Genomic DNA, 12847 nt, shown 5'->3' with positions numbered 1-12847 from the left:
GATCGTGAGGTTTTCAAGGCAGGACCCCAATATTGGGCCCAGACACCCCAATAAAGTGCCACCTGTTCACTCCTGTCAATCAGCCAATTAGAGGTTGTCTTCCTCCCTCACTGCTGATGACTCTCACTAACCCCATCATGGAAATGGTGTGGCAGCTCCAGCTTCCACAGGCCCTGCCTACTGTGTAGGGTGGAGATAGGACTGGGGGGGCATGTACAGACGCCAAGTGAAGGCATTGGGCTCTGGGAGGAAAGGGGGTTGGATTAGGTGTCTGTTATTATTCTTTGCTGCAATACAGAGTGAGTGTCTCTGAAATCCTAATTGCAAATATCCCCTTGCACCCTGGGTTCCTTTTTTGATGAAGGTGGTGGTGGTGATAATGTGTATGTGTGTATGTGTTTCACATGAGCTTATTCAGCTCTAGAAATAAAAGGATTTCAAGAATTTTCTTTATTTAGGTATAAAAAAATACAGTACGTCCCATGCACCAGTGTGGCCAATATATAGTTATTATCACTAGAGCAATAACTACAATGATAGGAAAAAGAAGGTTACAGGAATTTGTTCATCCAACTAAAAAATCTGAATTAAAATTGTTAACCTAAATAGCAACCCACTTATTATGCAAAAACCTTTATTCTATGTTTGTGAGAGCTAGAAATATGTAAGTATTATTAGTAAAAAAAAAAATACATATACATATATATATATATATATATATATATATATATAGTAGTTATTGGTTTAAAAAAAAGTCAAGTGTTATTTACAGTCTCCTGAAATGTGAGGGCCCTTGCCCAGAGGGGAACCTCAGTCCATGACCAAGCGTGAATTGGAGAGTTTGCCTCCTTTCCTGCCCTCTCCCGTTGAGTGATGCCACTTCCCCAGGGTGTGTTTGCGGTGGAATGTTCCAGATTTAGCTGAAAGTGGGAGATGCACAGATGACCACAGGGCATGGGCAAGGCAGGGTGTGCCTGAGGGATGAGGCCCTGCCAGGGTTTCCTGAGATGTGGCAACAAACGAGGTGCGTAAAGGCAAAGGACACAGTTCTGTTGTGCAGTCATGTTTGGGTTTGGACTTTGACCAGAGTTGCTGAGGGTCACATCTTGAGGGCCTTCAAGTCAAGAGATAAGGAGTAGATGGAGAGAGAGACAGAGAAAGAGAGTGAAGGAGTGACTGGGCCAGGAAGATAAGGGGAGAGGTCTTCTGCTCTGGGGAACATCTGCTCCACTTCCCAGGCAAAACTGATGGGGTGTCGATGAGACTCAAATTGGGGTCACAGCTACTCCAGGCCCTCTCCCGAGGGTGTGGGTGTGCAGGTGGCCCTCAGCATATGATCTGTCACACTTGGTCTCCACTGTCCCTCCAGGATGGATTCACAGTTGCTTCAAAGTTCAACAAGCCGTTTTCCTGACTTTGGTTGAATTTTCAGTGCTCAGTACAGCAGTTACAGGTGTGGTAGGCCAGCGAGGTCACCTCGGGACCCAAGTTTGGTAGCTGTCAAGGGACCCACTCATCCTTCTTGACAGACCTGGGGAGAGGCTGGGAGTGGTGGGGACTTGGGAGAGTGTGAGGAAGTTCAAGCAGGGCTGGCATGATGGATGGTTCCAGTCTCTGGTGGGACTGGGCTGCAGAGAGTCTTGCCCCACAGGCCATGCCCTTTGCTCCAGGCAGACAGGCACCAGGATCTCACCAACCTCACCGGGGGAGGGGGGAGGGGGTTGGGGAAGATCTCCCCCTGGCTTTTGAACCATAAGCTGCTTTAAGGAGCCACAGCAAGTCTTTGAGTAGGACCCGTGGTCCCAGGTGACAGGGTTATGGATGTCCAAGCCGAGACAGAACACCAGCCTGGATCTTCCAGAGTTTAGGGGGTAGCTATCACTTGAAGTATGTTCCTGGACATTTCAGGGACCTGGAGTTTGCTACCCGAGGTGGTGAACTCTCTGGGACCCACGAAGAAGGGCTGCTGGGCTAGGGTGTCAGTGCTACAATTTGCGGGCTCAGTGCCTGTTGTCCGACTGGCCCGCGCTGCAGAGGTTTGGGTCCCCAGACCTGGAGGCCCACGTCTCCCTAGTACACCAGCTCCACCTGGGGGTCTGAGCGGTACAGCTCGGCCAGCATCTTGAACCTGGGACCCCAGTCGTTTAGAAAGTCGTAATCGACGTCCGAGTCGGATGAATCTGTGCCCAGAGAGCTGAGGGACTCGGCGATGGACTCGGAGCCCTCGTAGCCGTAGATGTGCAGCGTGTCGTAGGGCGGGCCTGCGCCGTCGTGATCGGCCTCGTCCTTCTTCACCTCGATCATGGCGGCCATCTCCCCCGGCCCGCCGTGCACCGCGCCGTGCCGCGGAGGCTTCTGCACCTGCGCGTAGACGGACGGCCGCGCCTCCAGCGTGGGCCGCGGGGGCTTGGCCCCGCCCTGCCGCACCGAGTTGAGCACCGACACGTCGTAGCTGGTGGTGTCCATCTCGCCTCCGCCCTCCTCGTCATAGGTGACCAGCTGCTCGTGGATCTCGGGCACGCTCTTGCCGTGGGCGCGGGCCTGCTTCCGGAGCCGCCGCCGCAGGAAGATGAGGAGGGTGATCACTGCAGCGAGCCAGAGCTAGTCAGACCCGGCCCAGCTGGCCCTCTGGGGCTCACCTGCGTCCTCCCCTCCTCCCTGGAAATTCCCGGGCCAGCCCAGCATCCCAGCGACACCTGGGCCAAGGCGGAGGTTGGTTTGGTCTAGACACCTTGTGGGTACCCCCTCCCCCCCCCCCCGCCCCCGCAACCTCCGCCCTCCGTGGGTCAGAGTCGTGCCTCCCGCCCCCTTGGGACAGACCCTCCTTCCCTGGGGATTTGGTCCTGACTGGCTGTCATAGCCACTGGTGGAGGTGGGGGAAGAGGAACAGAGTGGGACTCCCTTAAGTTCATTCTCTCCTGCCAGTCTCAACCCCATCTACCTACGTCCACATTTCCTGTCTCCCCCTACCACTGTGGCAAATCCTTCTATGTTGTGTGCAAAGGTGGGGAGGCCAGAGGTTGGAGAAGAAATGGGGAAGGGAATGGAGTTGAAATTCCGAGTGCGGAGATTCCGAACCATTGTTTTGTTGATGGCTGTGCTGCTGCTGCTGCTGGATAACGGTGGTGCTGGCAGGCATGCTGCCCATGGCTCTCACGGCAGCTGTTCTTGGGCACCTATTGGATATGTGCTGGCTCCATACTGGACACGTTCTCGTGTTATTTCACTCAGGGCAGGTATTATTCTCCCCATTTTACCCTTAAGCAAACTGACCTCAGGGAGGCTGAGTGGCTTGCCTGGGGTCCCGTGGTTGGGCAGTGGTGTAGATATTGACCCTGCTCAGAGCTCTGAGGGGTGTGACTGCGAGGGTCACCAACCCCTGAGGATGGGTGGTCCGTGTGGCACAGAGAGCTCCTAAAATTAGGTCACAGCATCCCCCAGACTCTGTCCTTCTGGCCTTGAGTTACTTAACAAACTGTTACGTATGTAAGAGAAGCTGGGACACCCTGTCTGAGCTCTAGTTTCCTTGTCTATAAGATAAAAGTGATGACTTCCCTGCTTTGTTTATATTTGGCAAGGTACTTATGAGATTAAGTGTATTCTACGTGTGGTGGTGATGTCATTGTCATTATTATTACTAATTATTATTAAAAGGGGTTCTGAGTCTAGACTCTTTGCCAGAGAAGCCTCAGGAAGGTGGCACACCCAGGGGGCCTCTAAGGAGAGCCACTGGCAGGAAAAGCCTGGAGGACATAACGTGGGAACCGCACCTCACCCCCAGGGCCTATCATTTCAGTGACAGGGAGATCTCTAACTTTCCTCTAGAGGGCCGGCCCCTGCCCCATCTCAGGGCTGGTGCAGGAGAATGTATTCCACTGGGAGGAACCCCCCCCACCGTTAGCTGAGGGGAACTGGTGGATAAACTCTTGCTGACAGTGCCCCGCTGCTTCTCCATCCCCAGTGACAGGGAGCTCCAGTGACCCTCACTAGTAACTTGTGAGACAATGCTTCCTTCGTCAGCTGCCTCCCTTCCCTGTTTCACTCCCCTCTCTTCCTTCTAGGGCTTCCTGGGAGCACTTCCCAAATAAACCACTTGTACCCCAGTCCTTGTCCCAGGGTCTGCTTCCTGAGTAACCCAAACCAAGGCAAGGCCTAAAATGCTCCTAAAATTTCTGAGGCCCAAACAAGAGAAAAAAAAAAAAAAAAAAAAAGATATCAAGTCTGGAGGAATCCTAAAAAAGGAAAGGAAGCCACTAGCGGCTATCTAAGCTGGAATTTTTTAAATTTTCTATTTTTTTCCCCCCGAAGAGGATTTTTTTTTCAAAATAGGTTTCATGGAAATAAATGCCTAGAACAGTGCCTAGAATGCTGTAAGTGCTCAAAACGTATAAATTGAATGAATGAATGAATGGATGTCATATATGAGGTATTTTAAAGTAAGGGAAAGGCCTTGAACTCTCCCTTTCCCCCCACATCTACCCCCACCTTTTGGCATCCAGGGAGCTAGAGCTTTTATTCCTCTGTCCTGCTACGGAACCCTGAGGCCCAGGGTGGGATATGGGCTGGAAGCAGGCTTGCGCCTGGATCCCTGGTCTCTTCCTCCTCCTGTGAAGCGCTCCCCACCATCGTTCCCTCCCCCATCGTAGGCACTGACCTGTGATGGTGAGGATGCAGAGGAAGATGGCTACCAGCGCCTGGATGCTGACACCTGCCTGGGCAGCCATCTCCTCACAGTAGGTGAACTCGCCATGCTCATTGCACTTGCAGACAGTCACGACCAGTGTGCTGGTGCCTGTGAGGCTCGGCCTCCCGTTGTCTGAGATGAGCACAGGCAGATAGTGGACCTTGGCACGCTCCCGGTCAAACTGTCCGTACTTGACTGTGATGTTGGCCGTGTTATCTGGAAATACCGGGGCTGCAGAGTCAGGCTCTGGCTTCCAGAGTGCCTGTCCCCTCGTGCACACTGATGATGTGGCTTGCCTCCTCCAGGGGACCCTCCGTGACTGCACCAGCCCATGGGCAGTCTGCTTCTCTGCCCTTTGTATCCCCTGCCTCATGTTTCAGCCATTTGAGTGCAGGTCTTTTCCTCCAGAGAGGGGATATTTTGGGCAGCTGCCTTGACATAGCCTTTAAGAATGGCTCGCCCAGGGGGCGCCTGGGTGGCTCAGTTGGTTAAGCATCCGACTTTGGCTCAGGTCACGAACTCACAGTTTGTGAGTTCGAGCCCCGCATCAGGCTCTGTGTTGACAGCTTGGAGCCTGCTTTGGATTCTGTGTCTCCCTCTCTCTCTGCCTCTCCCATGCTCATGCTCTGTCTCTCTCTGTGTCTCAGAAATAAATAAATGTTAAAAAAAATTAAAAAAAAAAAAAAGAATGGCTTGGCCAAAATGTAAAGTCCTTGCCTTCTGTTTCTGTGGGCAACTGATACGTCTGACCCCCACCTCCTCTTTCCTAGCCCTACTGCAATAACAGGTGGTTCTCTTTGGGCTCAATTAATGCATTTTTGCAAGCTTTGACAATGGGGAAAAATAGTTTTTCAAAGTCTTTCAGCACTGGGATAACTTTGAAGGCTGTTTCTGCTATTCCTGAAAATCCATTAGAAAGTGAAAACAATGCACATGTTCCCTGGGGCACCAAAGGAATGACACAGTAACTGAGGATGTCCTAGGCAGGCTGGAACTGCACATACGCTTTGGCCCAAATATTGGCTGCCCCTCCCAGCTCCGGTCAGTGGTTCCATGTACTGAAGAATCCCCCAGGGAGATTTTTAAACAGATTTTCAGAGCCCTGCTCCCCCTTCGCTGCCATTTTCCTACCCCTCCCCCCATCTCCCACACCCACATTTCATGATCAGACGCCAGATAATCTGCCTTTTGTAGGCTTCTGGGAGGTTATGATGCTGGTGGCCAGAGGGTCTAGGGATTCCCTGCTCCGGGATTTATCTAGCCCTGCAGGGTCAGCTTCCTCAGGAAGCTGACTCCCTTTGGGTCAGCTCCCAAAGCAAAGGGGTCTGTCTTTTAGATTTCAAATGAAAGCTCATTACATTTTGCTACTAAGTAACCATGTCTATTATAATTAAAAATAATAGCTATATGGCCATTGATACTTTGAGAGAAATTAGAGATTTCTCACTACATTCACTTAATATCATAACAGGACATTCATCCTGTAAGTGAATCTGGCACCAACAGGCTTCCCTCCTGGTTGTACATGGGGTGTCTTTGGGGTGGCACTTAAGTTTTCTATGCCAATGCAGACCCCCTCTGAGGTGGGATTGAGGTGGAGATGGGGGGTGGGGTGACAAGTATTTTTGCCACATTGTTTACTACTAAAGACAGCTGAACGTTTGAATGGTTTGTAATTGACCGTCAACACATCGTGGCCACCTTTTCTCTAAGAATGGCTCTTTAAGGATGAGTCTGTGGGTGATCCCCTGGGTCTGCCTTCCACCTTCAGGGACCCTGACCTTCCTCACAGGTGGCACTGGCTCTTCTATACAGGAATGAATCCTCATCCGCCACAGTTTTGCCATCAGAGAAAGGCAGGAACGCTACTCTGTGCTGGGTGAAGGATTGCTCTATTAGACCCAAGAGGGATTTTCTGTTTTCCTCAGGAAGCCACTGAGGCCACGGAAGCATGCCTACTTTTGCCTGGAATTCAGTCAGCTCAGCATCGTCACTCTTGTAAGTGTATGCTCATCAGAAGCTCTGACTGGCACTGCTGATATCACAGACTCTGGGCTGTGAGGAGTGGACCAGATCCTGTCCTGGGGCCACCTGGTGGTAAGTAGTCATTGTAGCTGAAATAAGACAAAGTTCACTGTATTCTTGGCATTTGGATTTCACGTTTCCAGTTTTGACTCTTTGGTAGTGACCTCAGAATTCATAGAGAATTTGCAGCTGTGCTGAGCATAGAGATCCAGTGTGGGAAGGACTCCACTGGCTAGATCGTGAACTGAGCAAGCGTCTGCACCCCATATCTATTCTATATTCCTTGCTGACCTGAGCATCTTATGGAGAATGTGGACTTGGCAGTTTGGCCAGATTAGCTCTGATCATTGCACAGCCCCGTAAGGAGTTGTACAAAATATCCTGTAACTTGAAGACCCCAGTGAGGGCTTGCCCCCACTTGGTTGGCTTGGTTCTTGACCCTGGTGCTTCAAGACTCAACTAACTGTGCCCCTGCCCTTGCCAGTAGCCAAGGTGACTACTTTGATGCATACCGTGATTATCTGTCAGGGTGAAGTTGCTGTCCTCAGTGCTCAGAGAAAATTTGAATTTCACATCTCGCGGCGTTACGTCCTTATCTATTGCCGAGATTTGCACGACCAGCTGGAATGTGGAAAATGGGGGGCAGTCAGTGGTGGTGTTGGGGTGGCTGGGGGATCAGTGATGGTGACTTTGGTATCAGATCTGACCGTGGCTGCATCTTTTCTGCAACACTAACCTAAATAGTCTCCACAAAGCCACCCTTTGGACCAACCTCCCCACCAGTGTATTCTTCATACGTTCTCCCTGAGCCTCAGTTTCTCTGTCTATAAAGTGGGGATAACATCACCTTTCCTCAAGGCTGTTGTGTAGGTTACATTAAGCTCAGTGAAATGCCAGCTGACCGTGGGTGGGAGGTGCTGCCTCTCAGCCCATCTTCTGTGAGCGTGCCTCACCCTCCCAGCTGAATGGACTCACCTTGCCCTGGGCAGCATTCTCACACACTCTGGGCTCGTAGGGCTGGGCGAACTCTGGAGCGTTGTCATTTTCATCCATAATTTCAATGTGGACTTGGACAATGGATTCTTTGCCTGTGGAGTACCCTGCAGGGAGAAAGGGCTCCTGACTGCCATTGACTCAGATTGATGCCAGTCCCAGGGGTAGAAAGTATGTGGATGGGGAGTCCTGGAGGGGTGACCTTTTTGCAGGAAGAGGGGGCTATGGACCTCTGGAAGAGGGGCCAGGGTTGGTGTTCTGGATGAAAGGGCTGGGAGAGGAAGGGAAGGGCGTTCAGCTTCATGCACAGGGATGTTTACTAAACAGTTACTTGTAAGAATCAAGAAGGTAAACAATGCAAGCAAATTAAAGAAAGTTTTAATTAAATTAAATTAAACAAATATAATTTATTTAAATAAATAAAATTAATTTATTACAAAATAATTAAAAGGTAAACAACCTAAGTGAGTTGGGGTTAACATATTAAACCACTTTCAAAGAATGGAACATGTGGCTATTTACAATGCCCATGTAAATTACATTTAAAAATGTAATAAAGATATTTTAGTATTATATGAAAATGGCTGTGAAATAAGGCTAAGTAAAAATGCAGGATCTGTTTTTTATATAAATATTGTGGTCTCACTTACATGAAAATATGTATAGAAAAAAAAAGACCAGAGAAAGTGCACTGAAGTGTCAACAGTAATTATCTCTGTATGGTGGGGTTATAGGGGAATGATTTTCTTCTTTTCAGTTTTTCCCATATTTAAAACATTTTTTAACGTTTATTTATTTTTTAAGGGAGAGAGAGGCAGAATGCGAGCGGTGGGGTGGGGGGTGCAGAGAGAGAGGGAGACACAGAATCCGAAGCAGGCTCTAGGCTCTGAACTGTCAGCATAGAGCCTGACATGGGGCTTGAACTCACCGACCGCGAGATCGTGACCTGAGCCGAAGTCAGACGCTTAACTGACTGAGCCACCCAGGCGCCCCATCCCATATTGTAAAATGAACAACAAACCATTACTTTAACGTTTAAAAATGTGCGAATGAGATTAGATGGGGAAGAAAGGGGTAAAGACTGATCTGGAAAACCCGCAAGAGTCCATCACAGTTGGAGCTTGTGTGCCATGGCAGGGGTGATGACCAAGTCTGGGAAGCCCAGAAGGAGGCAGGGGACACTCTAGGGTAGCACCAGTGGGGCCTTGGTCAAGTCACCGCCCCCGCCCAGGCCCTGGTGGTCTCCTGGGTAAGGCGAGGATATTAATCTATCTCCTGGAGCTGTGATTTTTCTCATGTAAGTAAAGGATATAAAATCCCAACACTTGGGGTGGCTGGGTGGCTCAGTTGGTTGAGCTTCCAACTTTGGCTCAGGTCATGACCTCATGGTCTGTGAATTCGAGCCCCGTGTCGGGCTCTCTGCTGACAGCTCAGAGCCTGGACCCTGCGTCAGATTCTGTGTCTCCCTCTCTCTCTGACCTTCCCCCATCCATTCTCTGTCTCTCTCTGTCTCAAAAATAAAATAAAACATTAAAAAAATTTTTTAAAATCCCAACACTTGCCTTTCTCTCTGGCAAAAGTTACACTAATCTGGAGAACCTAATAATCTTTTTTTTTTTTTTTTTTTTTTTGAGAACCTAATAATCTTGAAGTTGGAAGCTGCTTCATATTTTGAATTCAACCCACTGACTGGCATATAAATTGTCCCCTTCCTTTCCCCCCAGACAGTCTTTTCCAAACATCCATGGTAATAAGAATCATGTGGTACTTGTTCGATACACATTCCTTGGCCCCATTTCTGGATCACTGGACCAGAAACTCTAGGAAAGGCTCTGTGTTTAAAAGGTGCCTTAGTGATTCTCATCACAGGGACATCTAGCAGGCTCTTTTGTGACGGTGCTTCTTCAGCTGTAATGTGCAAGAGGTTCTGATTCGGTCTGGGGGTTGCCCAGGATTCTACCCTTCCAACCAGGTTGCAGGTGATGTGGGTGCTGCTGGTCCATCCACACCTTGGGGATAGAGGCTCTATAGTATCCCAGCCAAGTAGTGCTTCAGCGGGAGCTTATGATACCCCCAGAGCCCCAAAATGACAGATTATGCCTCTTTTGAAGGAATGAGGGAAAGGAGAAAAGCCCAGGTCCCCTAGCATCTGGGACCACTCACCGCTGGAATCCAGTTCTTTGGCCTCCACTGTCAGGTTATACCAGGGGTAGACTTCTCTGTCCAGCTCTTTCTCATTGTAAATGTCCCCTTGTTTGGTTATTCGGAAGAACTGGCCCTTGTCACTGGTCGTGCGGATGGAGTATCTGCCAGGGGAGAGAAATTCATGACTTTCTGTTGTTCTTTGCTGGGGAGACCCCTCGTGGTCTAACCCTTGTGTCCTCTCCATCCTCCTCTCACTGCTCATTGTGTTCGACCACCTAGAGGGAATCAGGGAGGTGCGATAACCCCTTCGATTTTAGCAGTGCTGCCCTGACTGGGCTGGAGGTGGTGCCTTGAGACTCCATCAGTGGCACTCTGAGAGCTGTGGCAGGAGGAGTTTTAATCAGGTGCACCAGAGCTGGGGTTGGTTTTTGTCATTAATAAAAAGGTGGTTGGGCAAGAGCCAGGAAGAAGTAAAAAAGGAGCTGGAATAGATAGGAAATGATCGAAAAGAAATTAAATTTATGAAGTAAAAAATGGAAAAGTTCTTCCAGAAATCAATAAAAAGGTATGAAGAAATGAGATATATATATATGAGGTATATAGTATATATTTGCTACTGCTTAGGAAAATTCCAGAACAAATAGAACAGAAGTAGTAACAAAAGATATAATAAGAGAAAACATTCCGATCTAAAGAAAGACACAAGTCTAAGATTAAAAGATTAAAAGAGGTCATTAATATGAGGCATAATTTCTAAAAGAGATCAATGTTTATGTATATCCTGATGACACTTTTGAATTTTAAGGCTATATGGAGGAACTAAACAGAGTTCAGACAGAAAAATGTGTTCTTGTGAAGAAAATCAGACTTATCTCAGATATCCCCACAAAATTAAATTCTAGAACACATTGATAGTATTTTTATTAAAAAAAAAATTTTTTTAACGTTTATTTATTTTTGGGACAGAGAGAGACAGAGCATGAACGGGGGAGGGGCAGAGAGAGAGAGGGAGACACAGAATCGGAAGCAGGCTCCAGGCTCTGAGCCATCAGCCCAGAGCCCGACGCGGGGCTCGAACTCACGAACCGCGAGATCGTGACCTGAGCCGAAGTCGGACGCTCAACCGACTGAGCCACCCAGGCGCCCCCATTGATAGTATTTTTAAAGGAAGTGTCTATAGACTGAAAATTATAGGAGCATATCTGGTATTATTAACATAAGGCAAAAGAACTAAGGTATTTGTAAGTATACAAGAACTCAGGAAGTATATCATGTACAGAAATAGGGTCTTGAAAAATTTTTATGAAAACTTAATTTCATCTAACTAAGAAATGTCTCAATATAAAATAAAAGCCTGATGGGGTACCCGGGTAGTTCAGTCAGTTAAGGGTCTGACTCTTGATTTTGGCTCAGGTCATGATCTCATGGTTTGTAGGTTTGAACCCTGCATCAGTCTCTGTGCTGACAGTGCTGAGCCTGCTTGAGATTCTCTTTCTCCCTCTCTCTCTGCTAATCCCTGCCGTGCCCCACCAAAAACAGCCTGCTTTCAGAAGAATTAAATGAAATGATTGATTTCTTTATGGTACATAGGAAAGCAATCGTGTGTGTGTGTGTGTGTGTGTGTGTGTGTGTGTGAGAGAGAGAGAGAGAGAGAGAGAGAGAGAGAGAGAGAGAGATTTCAAAGTAGAAAATGTCCAGGAAAACACTTTTAATTTTACAGGTAGAAGTAAGTTTCATTGGGAGAAGTAAAAATGGATGTATCACATTCCAATCTCTAGGAGAAAAAAAAGGAAAAAAAAAGATTCTAGCATATATGGGAGGAAAGGAAAAAGCCATTAAGTTTGAGAAATGAGAAATGTGTAACAAGGTTTAAAACAGGAAGCTCAAACCTATCATTTTTTTAAAACTGTTTATTTATTTTTGAGAGAGAATGTGAGTGAGGGAGGGGCAGAGAGAGAGGGAGACACAGAGTCTGAAGCAGGCTCCAGGCTCTGAGCTGTCAGCACAGAGCCCGATGTGGGGTTTGAACCCAGGAACCACAAGGTAATGGCCGGAGCCAAAGTCAGACGATTAACCAACTGAGCCACCCACGCGTCCCCAAACCTATGATTTTTGATGACAAATGTAAATAAGCTAAACCCAAAGCATCTCAGTTTAGATTAAAAAGCAAAGCCAGGGGCGCCTGGGTGGCGCAGTCGGTTAAGCGTCCGACTTCAGCCAGGTCACGATCTCGCGGTCCGTGAGTTCGAGCCCCGCGTCAGGCTCTGGGCTGACGGCTCGGAGCCTGGAGCCTGTTTCCGATTCTGTGTCTCCCTCTCTCTCTGCCCCTCCCCCGTTCATGCTCTGTCTCTCTCTGTCCCAAAAATAAATAAAAAACGTTGAGAAAAAAAAAAATTAAAAAGCAAAGCCAATTACATTCTAATTTTGAGAGACAACTTAATGCCAAGTGAAAAGCAGAAGTTAGAAAAGTTAAAAGCAAAGGTTGGAAGACTTCTATCAGGCAAAGACTAATATGAAAACAGGACTGGCAAACTTAACATCAGGCAACGTGGAACCGAAGGCAAAGTATTTAGCAGAACAAGTTGGGTAATTTCATAAGGATAAAAGTTATAAGTTGTAATGAAGGTAAAATAGTTATGAACCTTTATAAACAGAAAAATTGAAATATATAAAGCAAAATCTTAAATATTCTAGAAAAAATGGATGCAAATACAGTTGTATTATATCACAGAGCAAGTTAAAGCAAAAACAAAAAATACCCTACCACTTGTAAATGAAAAGAAAAAAATTAAATCAATCTCTTAAATAAATTCTTGGATCAGAGTGCCTGGGTGGCTCAGTCGGTTAAGTGTCCAGCTCTTGATCTTGGCTCAGGTCATGATCTCACAGGTTCGTGAGTTTGAGCCCCACATTGGGCTATGCACTGTCAGTGCAGAGCCTACTTGAGATTCTCTCTCTCTCTCTCTCTCTCTCTCTCTCTCTTTCTCTTTCTCTTTCTCT

General features: G+C 47.8%; 1 protein-coding gene and 1 long non-coding RNA gene across 3 annotated transcripts in view; one reads left to right on the top strand and one right to left on the bottom strand.

Annotated features, from left to right (window-relative positions):
- Window positions 1-460: 460 nt before the first annotated feature.
- CDH5 (cadherin 5) overlaps window positions 461-12847 on the bottom strand; it is a 34373-nt gene continuing 21986 nt past the window's right edge. For both annotated transcript variants that reach the window (XM_049622568.1, XM_049622567.1), the window contains 5 exons: window positions 9866-10008; window positions 7685-7809; window positions 7222-7330; window positions 4655-4900; window positions 461-2585 (listed from right to left, as the gene is read on the bottom strand). In XM_049622568.1, the coding sequence (XP_049478525.1) occupies window positions 2071-2585; window positions 4655-4900; window positions 7222-7330; window positions 7685-7809; window positions 9866-10008 (1138 nt within the window). In that variant the 3' untranslated portion in view covers window positions 461-2070. The remainder of the gene's footprint in view (window positions 2586-4654; window positions 4901-7221; window positions 7331-7684; window positions 7810-9865; window positions 10009-12847) is intronic.
- LOC125916400 (uncharacterized) overlaps window positions 2582-12847 on the top strand; it is a 544336-nt gene continuing 534070 nt past the window's right edge. The window contains exons 1-2 of the long non-coding RNA XR_007455898.1: window positions 2582-2712; window positions 6613-6781. This is a non-coding gene — a long non-coding RNA (uncharacterized LOC125916400). The remainder of the gene's footprint in view (window positions 2713-6612; window positions 6782-12847) is intronic.

Source organism: Panthera uncia (genome assembly GCF_023721935.1).
Source record: "Panthera uncia isolate 11264 chromosome E2 unlocalized genomic scaffold, Puncia_PCG_1.0 HiC_scaffold_20, whole genome shotgun sequence".
Taxonomy (NCBI): Eukaryota; Metazoa; Chordata; class Mammalia; order Carnivora; family Felidae; genus Panthera; species Panthera uncia.
The sequence above is the reverse complement of the archived record's forward strand: the minus strand, read 5'-3'. Positions and strand labels throughout refer to the sequence as shown.